The following is a 20,320-nucleotide window of genomic DNA, read 5'->3' on the forward strand; positions in this document are numbered from 1 at the left end:
ACATCTCAGCTGACTTAATACCAGAAGACTAGTCATGAAATACTTTATTGTTTGGCAATCATACAGAGGGAGAAGGGAGAAAACATAAAGACTGTTATTTCACACAGTCCTGAGAGATATTATCAATTTTTGTGCATAAATCTGTGACTTTGCATTAATCGGCTTTCTTACAGAAAAGACCTAACTTGATATCCTGCTACATTTTTAAAGCATTGCTAAAAAGGTACTATCACAGATGTTTGCCTGGACCACTTATTTTACAGCCAGCAGTTTTAAAAACCATTATGATGCCTTTACAACCACAAAGAAGAATTGTGTGGATGAAAAATACTTTCTTTTACAAATCCCTTGGTTTGCCAAGGAACAAGAACACTGAAATCATACAAAATTCTGATATTATCAATTTCTCAAAATGTTCTCAAATCATTTTTTTAAAGAAATGGGCGTCTCATGCAACAGAAATGTTTCCAGCAGCCAACAAAATGATGATGGGCCCATTGAAAAGCTGCTATCCCATGTTTTAATCAGCCACTGAATCATAGATTTGGGAGAAACCATCCACTCCAATCCCCTGCCATTCAGGAATACACAATAGAAGCACTCCTGACAGATAGCCATTCATCTGTGAATACTTTTGATTCAAGAGAAGAGCCCCCACTGAAGAACTTCCACCTTGAGGAACACAAGGATCATCATACAGCCTGAACATTATCTATATAGGGTTTCATACCTTATTACCAGCACTTTAAATTGCTCCCAAAAACAGATAAGTATATAGTGGAGTTATCATATGCTTATCCGTTTCTGGGAGTAATTTAATGTGCTGTAATAAGTTATGAAGCCCTATAATGTTCAGGAGGTATGATGAACAGATAAATATATAGTAGAGTTATCATTGGAGCCCCCGGTGGCACAGTCGGTTAAACTGTTGAGCTGCTGAACTTACTGACTGAAAGATTGGCGGTTTGAATCCGGGGAGCAGGGTGAGCTCCCATTGTTAGCTCCAGCTTCTGCCAACCTAGCAGTTCAAAAACATGCAAATGTGAGTAGATCAATAGGCACTGTTCCAGCAGCAAGGTAACGGTCATGCCAGCCACATGCGGTCATGCCAGCCACATGACCTGGGAGGCATTTACGGACAACACTGGCTCTTCAGCTTAGAAATGGAGATGAGCACACACCCCTCTCCCCAGATTCAGACATGACTAGACTTAATGCCAAGGGGAAACCTTTACCTATTAGAGTTATCATAACAAGGGTGCTAACAGTCTTACTGGTGTAGGTGAAGACAAATGGGAAATACAATGGCAGTTCCAATTGCTCATGGCTGTGGAAAGGAACAAAAGAAACAGCTGGTGGCAACTCCAAGCCACTTACTCCTTGAATGTCTGGCTTCTGAAAGCAGAGAAGGGGTGGCTTAGATGCTGAACTGTGCCACAGAGGAAGCAAAATTTTCTTCATGACATATTTTAATACTAAATCCTTCATGCCATATAAATCCTTTATTTTAAGGTCAAAATATACAAGTGTAAAGGAAAAAACTAGGAGATCTTCAAAGAGAAAAGGACAAAGCAGTCTTACATCCTCTGCTATCATTTTTATCTATTTCATTTTCACTCTCGCATTCTCTCTTAACTTTGCAATGATGAGTCATTAAATGACAATATGCCAAATGTCGCTTTGCTTACTGTTGCAGATGAGTACTATCTGTTTCATTTCATTCCCCCAGACGATATAAAAGCTGCACAAGGAAGCTGGGTAAAGAAACAAAGAGCCCTGAATTGCTAATTCAATGCATTCTTAACGTTCCCAATTTGATATAGCTTGGTTCATCTTACAGAGAAGAGTAGGCATGCGGTTGGAGTTTGACAGATTGCAGAAAGGGGACCAAACTATCCACGGGGCAAGAATTAGATGAATCATATCATAGTTATTCAACAAAAACGTTACTATCTTCTTCAATTAAATGCTTCCTTGTTTCAGACCACTTATGAATGACTAAGCAGAAGGTCAGACAGACAAGAATATAGCGCCTTGATAAATAGGACAAAAATGTCATTGATGCTTAATACCTTGTCTTTCCCCTGCTGGCATTGAGCCTGCACAGGATATTTTGTGAAAGAGGAGAAGATGAGTGAAATAAAGCCTAGTACATTCCTCTTCAGCAACACAAAAACCACAGATATTACTATTACTGGCAAAGAGGCAATACTTTACAAAACCAAGCACTCACCCATCACACAACAGAGTCACCTATCTACAGTAGTCAATTTACTGCTTCTTCAATTCTTCCCTCCAAGCCCTGGCTCTACAGAGAATAGGTAATATTCATGTGTTACACTCCCTATGCACATGCACAGACAAGCGTGTGCGCGCGCGTGCACGCACGCACGCACGCACACACACACACACACACACACACACACACACATTTTGCATGAACTGCATTGTTTCAAATCAAAGATATAAGATACTTCAAATCTTGTGCAGGGAGAAAAGAATGAATGAATAAATAAAACATATGAGCCACCCTATGAGTAAACAGAAGAAAAATAATTATTCATAAAATCTGTTAAAAGGAGCTGTACTCATTGCTTCCTTGCTCTCTTCATTGGTACAAAAGCCAAAGTGGGGCCAAATATATGCAATTCAACACAATTTCATGATTCACAGAGTTGATTTTGCATAACACGGCCATCAATCACATTAACAGAAATTGTGGGAGACTCTGGAACCTTCTCACAGCTGTGGAATAACCTGCAACTTTAGGTATGTGTAATCAATTGTGTTGCTTCCTATTTGGGAAGCAGACACAGTTGGTTACACTGTGATCCTGCATTCTCTAGACTTGGGACAGCGCAGGGAATGGCACCAACTTAACCCCCCCCTCTCAAACTATTTGCTGTGCCCATTGGGCAGAAAATGGAACTGCATATTGCTTACTACCAGAAGTGACATATGCAGAGCGCCAAGACGATTTCAGAAAGGATGGGGAGATGTGAGAGCAATTCCTCCTCCCTACTTTGCCACGCTAGATATCATAACACTAAATGTCAAGCAGTGTCCAGCTCCATTTTCATGCCCAGTGGTACTGCAAAGGGCAGATCAGGGAGGAAGGCAAGGTAAGGGTTCCAGGCAAGCAACACCATTCAGCTGATGGACAGTTCAAGGGTTTGGGGTGTAGCACCCAGAGATACTTGTCTGGGGTACCCTGCTCCAGATCATCATCACCTCAACTGCCTTGCCTTTTTAGATTTGCAGGAGAAACTCTTCCCTAGATGCTTTTTATGCATTGCAGAACAGCTAGGAAAAGAGCAGCTGGCCTGAAACACACCCTCCACCAGGGAGGTTCAATTAACACTGACTCTGGAGTCATTTCAGTGCCAGGTAAATACTTGTCTGTTTGCTTGTGCACTTTAAGCTGGCCCAACTGTTCTACGGAATGTTTTGAAACTGACTTGTGCCACTCAAATTTCATGTGTGTTATTCCCTGCCTTAACATAAAATCATAGAATTGGAAGAGACCATATGGGCCATCCAGTTCAACCCCCTGTCATGCAGGAAAAGCACAATCAAAGCACCCCTGACAGATGGCCACCCAGCCTGTTTAAAAGCCTTCAAGGAAGCTGCATCCACCACACTCTGAGGCAAATCGTTCCACTGCAAAACAGCTCTTACAGTCAGGAAGTTCTTCCTAATGTTCAGGTGAAATATCCTTTCCTGTAATTTGAACCCATTCTTCCAAGTCCTAAGTCTCCAGGGCAGCAGAAAACAAGCTGCTGCTTCTTCCTGCCTTTAAGATATTTAAACATTATGATAATATTTTGATATACTTTCTAAATATTTCAATAAATCAATTTCTAGAATAGTCGTCAGATTTTAAATGAAAAAAGAAGGAAGGAAGGAAGGAAGGAAGGAAGGAAGGAAGGAAGGAAGGAAGGAAGGAAGGAAGGAAGGAAGGGAGGGAGGGAGGCAGGCCACTAAAATGTTGATATTTGTTTTCTTAGTATTGCAACATTCCCACCAATCTGCATTTTGCTGGTTAAAATATTTCTTTTGACACATACCTGGTACAGATTCCATTAGTTTATTTACTAGATTCATTTTATGGCTAGTCATTACCAGACAACACTTTGTTGTTGAAGGCTTTCATCGCCGGAATCACTGGGTTGCTGTGAGTTTTCCCGGCTATATGGCCATATTCCAACACTTTGTTTTTATTTTATTATTCAACTTTATTTTAGTAAAATTTCGTTTGTATTTAATATATTATTTTTAAAATAACTTTAAAAATCAGCTTCCCTCATTTTGTTTTCTATCCTCTGTCATTCTTTGCTGTGACTTTGCAGATTTGTGATATATAAAATGTTGAAACCAGCACACAGCCTACTGATGAAGATTTAAGATGGGAAAACTCCACATGACATGCTTGATTTAACTAGAAAGATTATCCTACACTGAACTGAAGGTAACATCATTTATCACTCGCACACATACTCATACACACACACACACACACACACACACACACACACACACACACACACACACGCCCCTTTGCAGATGCCTACAAGGAGTAGAGTTCATATCAAGTGCTTTCTAGTTAGCACACTTGGCATGCACAAAATATTCATTTTATTCATCTATTCTTAGAAGAGAAATTCCACTGTTCTCTGAAATTCTATGTCATTAAGGGCTTGGATCTTAAATAGCATTCATGAAGAGAAGAAGGACAGAAGAAATATTTCTGAAGTAAAGTGCATGAGGTGAGGAGGCACCTTCTGCTGGATGTTCAGTGAAACAACCTGGTTTGCTTAAGATATCAAAGATGATTCTCCTTCAGGTCAGGACAAATACACTATTAATAAATCCATCTTTCAGGTGATGGAGCTGAGCCATCAAGGCACACACGACTTTTGTTCCACCTTCTCTTTGGAGTTATATTAATTATTGCTCCCCCAGAACTTGGAAAGTCCATCTCATGCCCACGTTCTTCTCCCATTTCTACATGCTACACAGAACATGAACACAGAAAGTTGCCTTATCCTGAGTCAGACCATTGCTCTACCTAGTTCAAAGTTTTGACTATAGTTGCTCAAACCTTTCATGTAGGTTGGCCACATGTTTTTAGTTGACAAAGAACAATTCTCAGTTTCAAGTCTTCCTGACTTGGAAATTTCTCAGCATTTCTTATTAGCACCTGACAGACACATGGACAGGCCCAAAATTCGTTTAAAAATGTAATGTAAATTTCACTGGCTACATCCTGCCCAATGCTTGTTGCACATAGAGAAGGTGACAAATGTAATTAGGAAAACACAAGCCTGCTTCAGAAAGGATTGCAGTGCATGCTATAGAAAGCTGCTTGCTCTGTACATTTAGAAAGCTACAATACATCTTTCCTATGCACTCCACAAGTGTGCAAATAGGAATCCTCACTTAATGAGAGGGTTATTTATCTACTTTACTTTTATCCTGCCTTTCTACTGATATAAGAACAAAAGGCAGCTACATAGGGACCCAGGGCTAAACTTAATTCCCACTACTGTGGAATTAAAAGCAATTCTTTTAAATATTCCACTGGAATGCATCCTGAAAAACATTTTTAAATAGATACAAGTCTTATTTTAAAAGCACTAGGAGTAAAGATCAGTTGGCATCATAGGGGCTGAAGTTGATACAATGATATGATATATGCCATAGGATGAGAAAAAAATACACTTGAGAGCAAAAGGACACCTTTGACAGCAGAATATATGATAGGCAGACTTCCCAACTATAGGAAAGAAGGATATTAAGATAAAAGCAACTGTGAAGAAAAGCTACAAATTCATCTCAGCATCAGCATAGACTAGCACATAATCCAATTTTCATCTCCACCAATTAATCCCTTCCCCCATAGCCTTTCTAAAGACAAGGCAGAGAGACAGAGAGATGGTTATTTCCTACTTCAGCTAGCTTTTGGATTCTTCAGCTCTAGGATATATGAGCCCCACCTGACCTTTTCTAAGACAGTGTTAGTAAAACAAAAACATTTCAAGAAGCAGGGGGAAAACCCTTCATACAGCCATTTTATGTTAAAGGGCGTGACAACCCAATGTAAACAGAAAGGGGATAAACTACAAGGATATATGCAAAGTTACAGTCAATTGGAAACAGCTGTGGAGAAGGAGAGGGAACAACCCAAAAGCAGAGTGAGATGCTCAAGGTTTTATGTGGTGTCTCCCCTAATTTACACATTTGTATTTTCACAAAGTTCAATAGTTCACCATGCAGAATATGATTCAAAAGGGGTTTTGGAAAAGGGTAGGTGTAAGTGTCTTCCTTGCTTTGGTTCGGACTATGAAATCTCAGTGCCCATCCAAAGGAGACTGGGAGTGAGCAAAACGAGGCAGGGCATGGGTGGCAAAATTACCTTATATTATTGCCTGCACCCCAACTTAAATATATTGTATTTAAAAGTTGCCTTTTGCTAAAATGGGGGAGTAGTGCAATGAGATGTCTATTGTCAAAAATGAATTCTCATCCCAGATTCATTCTGATCAGTCAAGGCCCCTTCCACACAGCTGAATAAAATCCCACATTTTCTGCTTTCAACTGGAATATATGGCAGTGTGGACTCATAATCCAGTTCAAAGCAGATATTGTGGGATTTTCTACCTTGATATTCTGGGTTACATGGCTGTGTGGAAGGGCCCGAAGTCACTGGTTTATGCACCACTTCAGTCAAAGAGGTTTTGCCATGATATTCTCCAGTGATTTTTTGTCTTGAACAAATTTAGTTGCTTGGATTTTGAGAATTCACTTGCACAAAATGGATGTAGCAGATTTCTGTTCCCTCTCTCAGTCCCCAATCTACTCATTCCCTTTCAGTTGACAGTGTTTGAATAGGAAGTTTCCTTGCATCATTTTTGCATACCCAAAAAAGAAATGTAAAGTAAATTCAAATTAAACCACACTTACTTTGAAAGGAGGATGACACAGTTTTGAGCTCTCCTGCCATCAATCACAGAAAGCTCTTTAACCTTTCGACTGGATAGATACAAATCTTCAGTTGATCCCATTTCCTTCTACAAATGGTTTCAAAAAGTATAAAAAATCAGTGGCATGTATTTTTCTTCTTCATTCTTTAAACAATGTAACACAGAGAAGGCCATTAAGTAGCTAGGAATTAGAGTTCCAAATGTCAAGATTTTTGAAAAAATCCATCCAAGATGCAGAAATATAAAGACAAAAATTAAATGAAACTTATGGAAGCTTAAAGTAGTTTCTTTCTCTCCAAGCTCACACACACACATGGAAAGAGGATAGTATGTGCATGTGTGTGTCTGTACTATGTCTGGTTCCCATCTTATTCTTACAGCTGTAAACAGGATTGCCCACACTCGTAAAACATCCTATTTTGTAGCACTCCCATGCCTCATACTCCAGTGTACCCCAATAATCTCTCAATATTCCCAACTATACATGACTCCCATATCTACAGGATTTGTATCCATCATTTCACCTATCTGCATCTGACAAAACATGTCCTCTTTATGAATTTTCTAGGTTGTCCTGGAGTTCTATAGTTTGTTTCCACCTGATGTTACTATGATTTGTCCTGGAAGACCTAGAAAATTCCTAGGAGAATACCCCAAGTGTGACTCTATGGTAACTTAATTTCAACAGGATCTATTGCAGTTGAAAACCACTGATCTGTTGTTATCTAGGGCAGCGATTCTCAACCTGTGGGTCCCCAGATGTTTTGGCCTTTAACTCCCAGAAATCCTAACAGCTGATAAACTGGCTGGAATGTCTGGGAGTTGTAGGCCAAAACACCCGGGGACCCACAGGTTGAGAACCACTGATCTAGAGTTCCCTTTTTCGATTGTAGGTTCAGGAATACATCCCCTGGGATACAGAGGTCATATTGCAAGCCCATTGTATCAACTGGTGAATAATGAATCAACACCTTAAATCAATTCAACAGGTCTATACTTGCCAGGCTTAGCAATAGGACTAAGGTTACAGTATCTTTACTCAGCACCAAAAACAAATCCATTCCAACTGTTGAATTCAGTGCTATTTCCTTCCTTCCCTACTCATGAGCAATGAATACAGCAATGTGGAAAGTGATCCTCAGGTACTTTTGAAATATTAAACCATGTGTAGCCTCGCTTTCAAAATATTTGTGGAACAGTAAATAATTTCTCACACCTGGAAGCCTCCATTTTGCCAAAAGAAATCTACAAAATATCCTCAGAAGCCCCCTCCAACATCCTTCCCAAAACAAAAGCAACACCGTGTTCCCTGTTGCTTCTGTTTATGAGTGTATGTGAGGATACTTTCAGGAGCAGAGTGGCCTCCAGAAGGTATAGAAGGCTACACAAAAGGACAGCAACTTTTGAAGCCATAAAATACTAGTCCACAAAGTCCTCAAAAATTAAGACAAAAGGAGTCTTACACATACAGTAAACAGCCTGGGTCCTGGTGTTTCTGCTGGGTTTCTTAATATAAATATTTTAAAAGAACTCCAATAAGTCAGAACAGGGGACAGACAGTAATACTCACCTGCTTACAGGAAGAAGGAGGGTTAGTTAGCAGGTCCTACTCAGGCAGCAAATCCAAGATGACAGAGAAGGAAACATGCCAACAGTTAGCCATAAGAATAAAAGGTACTGAGTTTACCAAAGCAATAGTACTTGATTTTCTAAGTAATTAAAATGCCATGGCTGTTAAGAATCAAAGAGGAAATATATTAAAGTTTGTTCTCCCCTCCATGTCAGCGAAGTGAAAACATTGAGTAGGCTCCTTTTGTGCACAGAATCCACAACTAACACTTAACATGCCAACCCTTTGCATATCTATTCAGAAATAGGTCTGACGTATTACAATGACTATGGTCTAAGTATCCCATCACCATTTGAGACAATCTTAAGAACAAGGAAAATGCATTTGGAACATCTTTATAAGGTTTAGTGAGAATTTAAAGTAACCTCTATTCACGCTAAGTCACTGAATGATATTGCCTCATCTCTGCATAACTAAGAGCAGATGCATTGTTAGGGAGGGGAGAACAAACACTTTGCCTTTTCAAAGAAAGCAGGAGAAGTTCGAAATGAAATAAACTAGTAGAAGGAGAGACTTATTATTATATTAATTATAGCAGGAGAAAGAAAGTATCTCAATCTCACACACTCCTCACTCACTTGTACACTCTGAGCTCCATGGACAAAAGACCAGTGTTTGGAATAATACTTGAAAGTCACAAACTCAAGGTAAGTTATTGTTGTCCAGAATATGGTTGTCCAGAATAGACAATCATGCCTCAGTTTGATAGGTGGAAATATTGACAAGCTTTTTATGATTACACTCCTAGTGCCACCTCTGTCTATTGACAAGTTCTCAATTACGTTTCTTGTTACGTTTAAATAAGAAACCTATGGTGAATAGATTGAAAATGAGGTAGGATATTAAAATACTCTTTTAAACTGGTTTAAGACCAATGTTTTCAGAATCTAGTAAATGTACATTCACAGTTAGTGGAAAGTGCTGAGAAGTAGAACCTATGAGAACCCAGAAACTTAGGAAGATCTACAACTGAACTGGAGTCAGGATTCGTATATTACTTCAAACTCAACCAGCCAAATCTTGATGGTGCTTTTTATTTTTTCAAAAGTGCATTTTGAGTCTTACCAGGAGCACAAAATTGAAATGGCCCAGTTCTAGTGGGAACTGAAAGGTGTTGTAGTCAGGCCAGTTTCTGGAGTCATGCGCTAAAAGCTTTTGTTGGCTCCATATAGTAGTGGTTGACACAGGACAAAATGTCAGAAGGTTTACCATTAGAAACAGCTTTGATTGTAACCTGTTTGTAATACAGGCGCTAAAAGAAAAACTGAGGATGTAACAAGTTCCTTTCATTTGGTTTCACAATTTTGTATTATCGGATAAAAGAGATTTAGGCTCCTAAACAGCTTTGTGCTGTCATCTGAACAGCAGCAGGCTGCTTTTAAAAAGCTAAAAAAAGGCCATGTTTTCATATTGCATTCCAATAGTTAAGAAAGGATTTAGAAAGGAGAGAAAAGACGCCGCAGCTTTCATCCAGCTGAATTTCATTCATCAGAGGCAGACAAAATACAGGTAATTTGCTTTCCAAGAAAACAGAGAGGAAACATTCTAATAAATAGCTGCTGTTAAAATATGTTGCCAGTGTTATAATCTTTATTTGTTAGAACAAAGAAAAAGAAAGCAAGCTGAGACAAACTGAATGCTGAGCTAATCTAATCTCACAGCTCCAGACTCAGCAATTGCTTGCAACATTTTATTCAAGAGGAGTTGGGTTGCAAGGGCAGGAGAAAGAGACAGAAATAAAATTGGCAGCATTAGATCCCAAGATCAAAAGTTTTAAACAACTAGAACTCTAGATGACACAGGAGTATTTCCTTCTGGAGTACACTTTTTAAAACCAAAAAATAAAGGGCAGACTCAATTCCAGGTCTGACTTGAAGCCAAAGTAATATAACACAGTTGTTTTATTGTGCTTTATCTTTAGCTTCAGAACTAGTGTTAGTTCCGAGGCCTGACATGAGCTGCTCACTGTGCATTCTCTCCCCACCTACCCACACACACACACACACACACACTGGTCCTGGTCTCCAAACAACACCAGAGGATTTGGTCTAAGCACCAAGTTGTGTGAAATCAAAATGGTTGTTCAATTGAGCTCTCCTTGGAATACTACAACAATTTTTTTGTGTCAGAAGCGACTTGAGAAACTCCAAGTTGCTTCTGGTGTGAAAGAATTGGCTGTCTGCAAAGATGTTGCTCAGGAGACGACCGGATGTTTTGATGTTTTTTACCATCCTTATGGGAGGCTTGTCTTATGTCCCCACATGTAGTTGGAGCTGAAAGAGGGAGCTCATCTGTGCTCTCCTCAGGTTGGATTCAAACTGGCAACCTTCAGGTCAGCAACCCAACCTTCAAGTCATCTGTCCTGCCAGCACAAGAGTTTAGCCCACTGCATCAATGGGTGCTCACTACAGCAATCAAAGTGGCATACTGTGGTCACAACCACCAACAGGTAACCCAAGGGTAGATTAACAGAAAATAGGGATCTTCAAAAAGCTCTCTTTGACAGCAGAACTTGGAACTTATTAGGATGACAATTCCCACTGACCTGGGGGGGATCTGGGAGTCATAATTCCAAAAAGTAACTTTTCTAAGTTCTGCTTTGAAACAGCAAACATATTAATTGTTCCAGTCCACTGGCACACCAGACATGAGAATCAATTATACAGAGATATTCTAGGGACTGAAAGGTCATAATGATAGGAACAAGAGGGGATTTACTTACCTGGTGTCTTTGATAAGCTGAGAACATCTTCTCAAAATCCTCCAAATCAAGCATCTTGAAAGCCCTTAAATCATCAATTTCATGCCAAATTGTGCCATGTATCTTTTCCTAAAATCCAAACAGATTCAAATATGTTGTCAGTGTTGCCACTGTAGCGACACACATGAAAATCATCATGTTGAAATTGCAAGTTCGTGGAGTTTATCTTTACTCCATCATCCACCTGAAGGTCTAGTTTTTTCTCCACAGCTTTTACAACTTCCCCTTTCCACATTCAAAAACGAGCTTTTAAAATTAATTGCCTTTACTGTTTTATTTAAAAACATTCCTGAGCAAAGCTTGGAAAAAGTCATTTTGGATTACAGCACTGGAATTCTGGGAGCTATATGGCAAAAGAAGAACTTTTCCAAGTTTGACATAAATGTAGGCACTATTTAAATAGTTTTTTATTAGTGTTCATTTTATGCCAAAGAAAAATACATTTTTAAATGTTCAAAGAGACCAGAGGGTGGGGAAAATGCTGGAGGAAACCATCACATTGGCGACAAAGCTGAAGACCTTCACAGCATGTGGTGTCTTGTGGTCCAGAAGAAAGGATTACCAAGTGGCTGCAAAAGGATCTTTCAAAGCCTTCTGGCCTGAAGTTCCAGAAGTGCACTCAGGCAGCAAAGTGTATTAACACTTCACTAGTGAAGTAATTAGAAACAGCCTCAATTTCCCACACACAGTCATTTTTTAAAACAGTCAAGGAACAAGTCAGTGCTCAGAGCAACAAGTAGATCTGATAATGGGGGTAGGGAAAGGGAAAGAAAGTTCAAAGGAAGAGGCAGAAATGACAGGAAGTGCCTAGCAATTAAAAAGAACAATAACAGAAATATCTTTTGACTCCCTTGAAGAGACTTTTGAGCATATCAAATTATGCTGTGTATCAGAATCAAGTATCACAAAGACCCCTGATGGTTTCAATGGCTTACGGAATACACCATACTGTATTTTTGCACTACTGTTGCTTTTCGTAAGAGGCTATCTTGCAGAACTCTTTGTGAGGCTTGAAACACATCTGAAGGAGGACCAATTATGGAACAATGAGACTAGGCACAGAAAGTTAGGTCAAATAAGGGCCACTTTGACCTATATCCTATTTAAGTTAATTGAACCTGAAAGAAGAAAAGGGGGAGAGCAATATGATGTAGGTACAGTTGTGGTCAGATGTCTACTCCTTAGCTTTCCCTTTGGCGACAGTTTTGCAATAGTTGGAGAGAGAAAAGGCTAAGAGGAGACATGATAGTCATGTTTAAATATTTGAAAGGATGTCACAACGAGAAGGAAGCAAGCTTGTTTTCTGCTGCGTTGGAGACCCGAATATGGAGCAATGAATTCAACTTGCAGGGGACAAGATTCCACTTGAGCATTTGAAAGAACATACTGAGGGTGATAACTGTTCAGCAATGGAATATGCTGCCTCAGAGTGTGGTGGAGGCTCCTTCTCTGGTAGTTTTTAAGCAGAGGCTGGATGGCCATCTTGTCGAAGTTTTTATATTGTGCCTTCCTGCATGGCAAAATAGGGTTGGACTGGATGGCTCTTGGGGTCTCTTTCAACTGTCTGATTCCTTGCTCAGTCACTTACTGGAAGGTAAAGTCAGGATACTCCCACTTCAGTGCCAGACCCTTAAGCATAAACTTCCCCACATGAATGCTTTTAAAAGCATTTAAATTGTATTTAAAATGCTTTTAAACGTATTTCAGTATTTTTGTGCCATGACATAAAAGTGTGTAATTTATGCTATCCATGATTAGTTATAAATCATTTTTTCAAGTGGGCTTGTTTTGAAACTGGTCACAGTTACTGCTAAACCACAATCACCGGCAAATATGAAACAAGCTGTATTTATATGAAAACAAGGAAGATCCCAAAACAGGCATTGTGGGGAAAAGAGGGTACTTGCAGCTCATGTGCATTACAATAAATTAGCTCATTCTGTCTGCTTAGGCTGTATCTCATACCCCTGAACGGTCTGTAGTTGTGTGTGAACAACCTTCCATGGAAGGGAGATTCCTGTTCTTGGCACTGATCCTTTTTCCCTGGCATAAAAATTGATTAGTTTTGTCAAACCATTTCCATAGCTGTTCAGCTCTATATTACTTATAGTTGTTTGCCTTCAACCAAAAAGACAGAGTATTCTAAAAGAGACAATGATTCATGAAGTCTCCTCGCCCAGACATATGCTTTCCTTAGCTTCATAAACGTATTTGTTGTCCCTTATCAGCAGTGTAAAACAAAATTCTTGTTCTTTCACTGTTACTTTAAAAGGTCATTTCATCTGTGTATCATTCTATTTTTTCTTTTTTAATGAGAGATTTTTGTTCCAAGTTAATCTTCTTAACATTAGTTATCTGGTTTCTCTGCTATGTAAAAGTTGTAGCCCATTATGAGAAATAAGACCTGTGAACAATGTTTCCCAGGGTTCTCCAGAGATTGCCTAAGACATAGAGGGGAAAGTATTTAAAGAACATCCACACACAATTAGGCTGAATACATCTTTATAAGGAACTGTCCCTTTGGAAAGGATTTGGTTCCTAAATGTATTTTATAATCCCACCACACTTGTGTCATTTGCACTTAAATACTTGACATAAAGTGCAGTCAGTGTGAGACAAGCCAGAAATAGGTTCAGCACAAAGAATGGAAATCAGTACTTTTTCTTCCCAGCTATGACTTCTTATTCCCAAACTCCATCATAATGGGCTATGGTTAGTGCCTAAATATAGAATAGGCTCCCGTAAGTTTGTGAAAACGAGATCAGTAAAATCCTGAAATTTTGAAGAACCATGTAGCATTGGGATACAAGTCTATTTTATGATCCATAGAATGTAACAGGGAAAGTTGTTCATTAACTCCATCTCATTTTAGGAAAATATTGGAGACTGAGGATACACTCACTGCCAAGTTGTTACTTTTTCATTATGCTGCTAGCCATTTCTCCAGCCAAGAACCATATAAATCCCATTTAAAAGTTCTCCTACGACAGGAAGGAAGAATGTGTTCTCCTCAAATGTTCTTGTATTGAAACTCCTATTAACCTTAGCCTTAGTCAGGGATTATACTTTTGGGGAATGTACAGCCCTTCAAATGTTGTAGTCTAATAACATTTGGAGGGCTGTACATCCCTTAGTCCAGGCAAAGTTTGGAAAAATAGGAGGAACCTGTGTTTTTTTCAAGAAGAATGCTGTGGATGTATATAACATATCTTGATTTCAGTAGGGACTTTAACAAAGTCCCCTATGATCTTCTTGCAAGCAAACTAGTCAAATGTGGGCTAGGCAATGCTACTATTAGGCGGTATTGGTTAAGCAACCAAACCCAAGGGTGCTCACCAATGGTTCCTCTTCATCCTGGAAAGAAGTGACTAGTGGAGTGCCGCAGGGTTCGGTTCTGGGGCAGTACTGTTCAACATTTTTATTAATGACTTGGATGAAGGTTTAGAGGGCGTGCTTATCAAGTTTGCAGATGACACCAAATTAGGAGGGATAGCTAATACTCCAGAAGACAGGATCATAATTCAAAATGACCTAAACAGATTAGAGAGCTGGGCCAAAATTAAAAAAGTAAGTTTCAACAAGGATAAATATAAGATACTACACTTAGGCAGAAAAAAATGAAATGCAAAGATATAGGATGGGTGATGCCTGGTTCGACAACAGTCCATGTGAGAAAGATCTTGGAGTCTTCATGGATAAAAAGTTGAACATGAGCCAAGATTGTGATGCAGCAGCTAAAAAAGCCAATGGGATTTTGGGCTGCATCAGAAGGAGTATATTGTCTAGATTGAGGGAAGTCATGGTACCTTTGTATTCTGCTTTGGTTAAACCTCACCTGGAATAATGTGTCCAATTCTAGGCGGGCCCCTGGTAGTGGCACAGTGTGTTAAAGCGCTGGCACCACAGTTCAAAAGAGATATTGACAAGCAGGAAGGTGTCCAGAGGAGGGGAACTAAAATGATCAAAAGTTCTGGAGACAATGCCCTATGAGGAGCATCTTAAAGAACTGGGTATGTTTAGCCTGCAGAAGGGAAGGTTGAGAGGAGACATGATCACCATTTATAAATATGTGAAAGGGTATCAAAGGCAAGAGGGAGCAGACTTGTTTTCTGCTGCCCTTGAAACTAGGACTAGGAGCAATGGGTTCAAATTACAGGAAAGGGGATTCCACCTGAACACTAAGAGGAACTTCCTGACCATATGAGCTGTTCAACAGTGAAACACTCTGCCTCAGAGTGTAGTGGAAGCTCCTTAGAAAATTTTAAACAGTGGCTGGATGGCCACCTGTCAGGGGTACTTGGATTGTGCTTTTCCTGCATAGCAGGGTGTTGGACTAGATGGCCTATGTGATCTCTTCCTACTCTGTTATTCGATGATTCTAAGACAAATCAGGCTTTATACAAGCCCCAATAAAACCCAAAAAAAGGATTTCCTGTTCAGGAGAACTAACCATTCTACACATGACACCAAAGTTTTCACTCAGAATCACTTTACTAATTTGATTCTGTCCATTATGATCTGTGGTTTTCACTGTAATGAAGAATTCGCCTAAATCTGTGGTCCATGGGATAAACACATGCAACCCATAAATCATGGCATATTGGTTGGCAGACGAAGATGAGCCAGGATCTAGAACAGGGGTCCCCAAACTAAGGCCCGGGGGCCGGATGCGGCCCATCGAAGCCATTTATCCGGCCCCCACAGCACAAGGGCAGAAGGGGGTTGGCCTAAATGACCCAAGGGGTCCTTTCTTCTCTTACAACTCTTCTTCTTCTTCTTCTTCTTATTCTTATTCTTCTTCTTCTTATTATTATTATTATTAACATTGAGGCTGGGTGGCCATCTGTCAGGGGTGCTTTGTTTGTGCTTTTGGTGCACAAAGGCAAAAGGGGATTGGACTAAATGGCCCAAGGGGTCTCTTCGAACCCTCTTTTATTATTATTATTATTATTATTATTATTATTATTATTATTATTATTATTATCATTGAGGCTGGGTGGCTATCTGTCAGGGGTGCTTTGCTTGTGCTTTTGGTGCACAAAAGCAGAAGGGGGGTGGACTCAATGGCCCAAAGCGTCTCTTCCAACCCTCTTTTTATTGTTGTTGTTGTTGTTATTATTACTATTATTACTATAGTCCAGCCCTCCAATGGTCCGAAGGATCGTGAACTGGCCCCCTGTTTAAAAAGTTTGGGGACCCTTGATCTAGAGTTACAAATTCTGCATATTTCTGGCTATGACTCCATCTACCTCTGTCTATGGTCCTAAACACATTCCTTTGAGTCATCTCCCCATCACAGGACTGACCAGAAGGCTATTATACTTATTTTGTGATCAAGGAACTGAAATGTGAGTGTCACATTTCTTTCTGCAAAGAAATGTAACACACACATTTTAAAAAATAGTCCAGAATATTGAAGCATTTAACTTTTGATTAACAGATATGAAGAGGAAGAAGTAATCATATGCTCATCAACACAATGCTTCTACCTCATGTTTCACCATGCAAAATCTCTCACAAATAAGGGCAACATAAGTTTCGCAAAGGAAATTAGTGAACTGTTGTAGTTTCCTCACTAAAACAGAAGCATCTTCCTTCCAAGCATTCTGGTTTCCCGCTTGAATGGCCCCAGAGGGAAGGAGGGGATGTACATTATTTTATCAACAAGAACTGAAAAATATTTCCTCCTGCTTAAAGCAGACAATGTAGCTAAATTTTCCTTCTTTGTTGAAAGATTAATATAATAAGGCCTTACAATCCAAAGTCAAGAGAGAAATTCAAATGACTTTAGGAGTGAAAAGCAACCAATAATTATCATGCCTAGCCTTTACCTGTTTTTATGTTGGTTATGCTTTGCAATGTGCATGTATTTTATGGTGTTGTATTTTAATTTTGTTCCACTGGGTTTGGTCTCCATGTAAGCCACCACGAGTCCCTTCAGGGAGATGGGGTGGGATATAAGAATAAAGTTATGATTATGTTATTACTGAAGCACGGTATTAGCAGCATGCTTCAGTAAATCTGGATTACAAGATCTCATTTTATATCAGGAGTCCTCAAACCTTTTAAACATAGGGCCAGTTTCCTCAGATTGTTGGGGGGTCTGGCTAAAGTTTGGGGAAAAAACACACAAACCAATTACTATGTACACTGCACATATTTCAATAGGTATTTCAATAGGAAGCGTTAGCTTTTGGCTAATGAGATAGTTAAGTTAATGAAGTTAATCAAGATTGTTGTTGTGTACCTTCAAGTTGTTTCAGACTAAGGGCGACTCTAAATCGGAAGCTTAGGGCAGGGGCCAGGTAAATGACCTTGGCAGGCCACATCCAGTCTGTAGGCCTTAGTTTGGGGGGGGGGCTGGTTTATACCCTAGAATCTCAAAAAACAGAAAGGAATACATTTGCCCTGATATCCATAAGTAAAGTTGAATGACACGTCCTAAAATCCACTGGTCTAGCTAACTAGGGTATTCTGAAAGCTGGGACCCAAATATTAACTTTTTCCATCCCTGAGAGTGATACTAGCATGCCCAATGAACATAGCTGATTCAATTCATATTACGAAAGTTGAGTATCTGTGAAGGCCAAACTTTATTTAGTGTCAAAAGCATTGTATAAATAAGCAAATATAAAACTGATAAAATTGAGGGAACACAAGTGGCTAAATAATTTTAGAACAGAAACGGGCAACAATGACCGCATTGTCTATAGCTTTAAATTGTTCTTCCTCTGTGCATGAGGCCAAACTACTTGATATATACCATATTTCATCGCATAATAGTCACCATTGCATAATAGTCGCACCCCTATTTTATGGGTCCCAGTTTCAGTATTTCAGTTTTCTTCACATAGTAGTCACACTCATCCACTTGCCCATCCACCCACCCAAAGACCTACCTGCCCACTTCACTCACTCACTCAAAGTCCCACTCATACAATCACTCAGTCACTCAGTTGTCTATCCATCCTCTGACCACTCTCTTCTAGAAACGCTGCTTGAAGTGGGATTCTTGGAAAACATTGGTCAGTGAATTGATGGGCTACTGCGTGAGTGAATGACAGAGTGTGTGGGTGAGTTAGTGAGTGCATGCTTGTGTTTCTGAGTGGGAGGGAGGATGGGTCTTTGGGCAGGTAAATGGATGGGCAGACAAATGCATGATTGAGTGCCCTTGCTAAAAGCAGTGGCAGTGTTGAAGTCTGTTGATAAGGAAGATTAAAATGTTTAACAATGTAAATTTGTTTTCTGAACACTCTTAGATATGCTCTCAAGTTGTTTTCAACATCATTTTATTAAAAAAAATACTGTTTTGGAACAAAAAAAGAGGATTTCCCCCTCATATAATAGTCACACCTGCCCCCCCCCCTTTTTAAAAAAAAAAGTGGGATAAAATATGGTATATGGCATTTAAGAAGATGGAGTGAGCAAACAATTCAATTAATTCAAATTACAATAAAGAAGACTGTGAGTGCTTTGTGATAGCACAAGCTATTCAACAAAGTTTGTACCTTTGATTTTCCCTCACTGGGTGCATTTAAAATGAGGTTAGGTGGTCCTTTCTCATGGGCACTTTTGCAATACCTTCCTGCACTGATAAGAGTTAGACTACATGGTTCCTTGAGTGCTTTCCAGCAATATGATTCTATGATCTCTCATGATGATTATGATGATTGTCTTCATGTTTAAAATGCAATTTCAGGAAACTGAAAATTTGTTCAAAACAGCTAGATTGTAGTAGAAGTTTTTTTTCCACCTCTGTATTATTGTCTCAGTCATTGCTCCATTCCAAACTGCTTACACAGTTATTTCTCATTGAAAGAGCAGGGATGCATGTATTGACACAATTTAAGTGAGGAATGGGGAAATGGTACAAAAAGAATGGGTTAATTGAGTCATGGATCTATTAAGAAACAGCCTTTCCTCTGTTGTGATGGGGCCAGGGTGCCAAGGCTTCGTAACGAACAGTATTGAATGTCTCTAGAGAGCAATCAAGTGGCTGGAGTTTTCAAACCCATCATGAACCAAGTAAAATGAAGAATGCAAGCCAAGAAAAGCATGGGTTGAGCAATTTGAAAATTAGTATCATGTGATGGGTTTTTTTTACATTGATATGTAAGGACCATGCAACGTGCTCCATACAGTTCACGCAACAGAATTACTATAAATCATGTAATGCAAGGTCAACATAAAGCCCTCAGTAATATACCAGCTAGAATACAACAAGACAGAGTAAATTTTAACAACCCTATTTAACCAGTTTATACTAATCAGTAAATCTAAAAAGACATTTCTAAAATCCATCTATAAGTACACAAGGAAGCAGCAAAAATATTTTCCATGGCAAGTAGTGCAACAACAATGGGCTAATCATCCAAAGGGTCATGTTTTATATCCTTCACAACTTAATGGCCCTTCCCAGTGAATGAGAAAACAAAACCAACGAAGCCAGTCCCAATGGTTGGGTTATGTTGGATAGATGCGGGTAGATCTCAATCTGGTTCCAAACTAGCTATGGTCTAAAGTCTGAACTGAACCTGAACTGGCAACCACTACAACTAGTCAAACCTTAGCTCAGTGGTTCTCAACCTGTGGGTCCCCAGATGTTTTGGCCTTCAACTTCCAGAAATCCTAACAGCTGGGTAAACTGGCTGGGATTTCTGGGAGTTGTAGGCCAAAACACCTGGGGACCCATAGGTTGAGAACCACTGCCTTAGCTGGTTAGCCCTCAACCTCTCCACAACTATGCAGTTACAATTCTTCAAAACTTCCACAACCTCCTTAGAATCCATGGATCGAGGTATAATGAAAAACCCTCTCGCTATAATCAGAAGCTTCACGGTACAATATATATCCCAGACGTGGCTACGTTTTAACTAATGAGGCACCCTGGGAAACTACAAAGTATTCATTAGCCAGAAAAATATTAATAAACCTCAAACTCTATCA

General features: G+C 39.5%; 1 protein-coding gene across 4 annotated transcripts in view; it reads right to left on the reverse strand.

The window, feature by feature from the left end:
• The window catches only part of daam2 (dishevelled associated activator of morphogenesis 2), a 328,775-nt gene that overhangs the window by 119,989 nt on the left and 188,466 nt on the right, over positions 1–20,320 (reverse strand). For 3 of the 4 annotated variants that reach the window (XM_062973532.1, XM_062973528.1, XM_062973522.1), the window contains exons 15-17: positions 11,336–11,443; positions 8,554–8,589; positions 6,964–7,070 (exon numbers count right to left, since the gene is read on the reverse strand). In XM_062973532.1, the coding sequence (XP_062829602.1) occupies positions 6,964–7,070; positions 8,554–8,589; positions 11,336–11,443 (251 nt within the window). The remainder of the gene's footprint in view (positions 1–6,963; positions 7,071–8,553; positions 8,590–11,335; positions 11,444–20,320) is intronic. The other variant, XM_062973529.1, reaches the window with a different exon arrangement.

Source organism: Anolis carolinensis, chromosome 1, assembly GCF_035594765.1.
Source record: "Anolis carolinensis isolate JA03-04 chromosome 1, rAnoCar3.1.pri, whole genome shotgun sequence".
NCBI classification, from domain to species: Eukaryota; Metazoa; Chordata; class Lepidosauria; order Squamata; family Dactyloidae; genus Anolis; species Anolis carolinensis.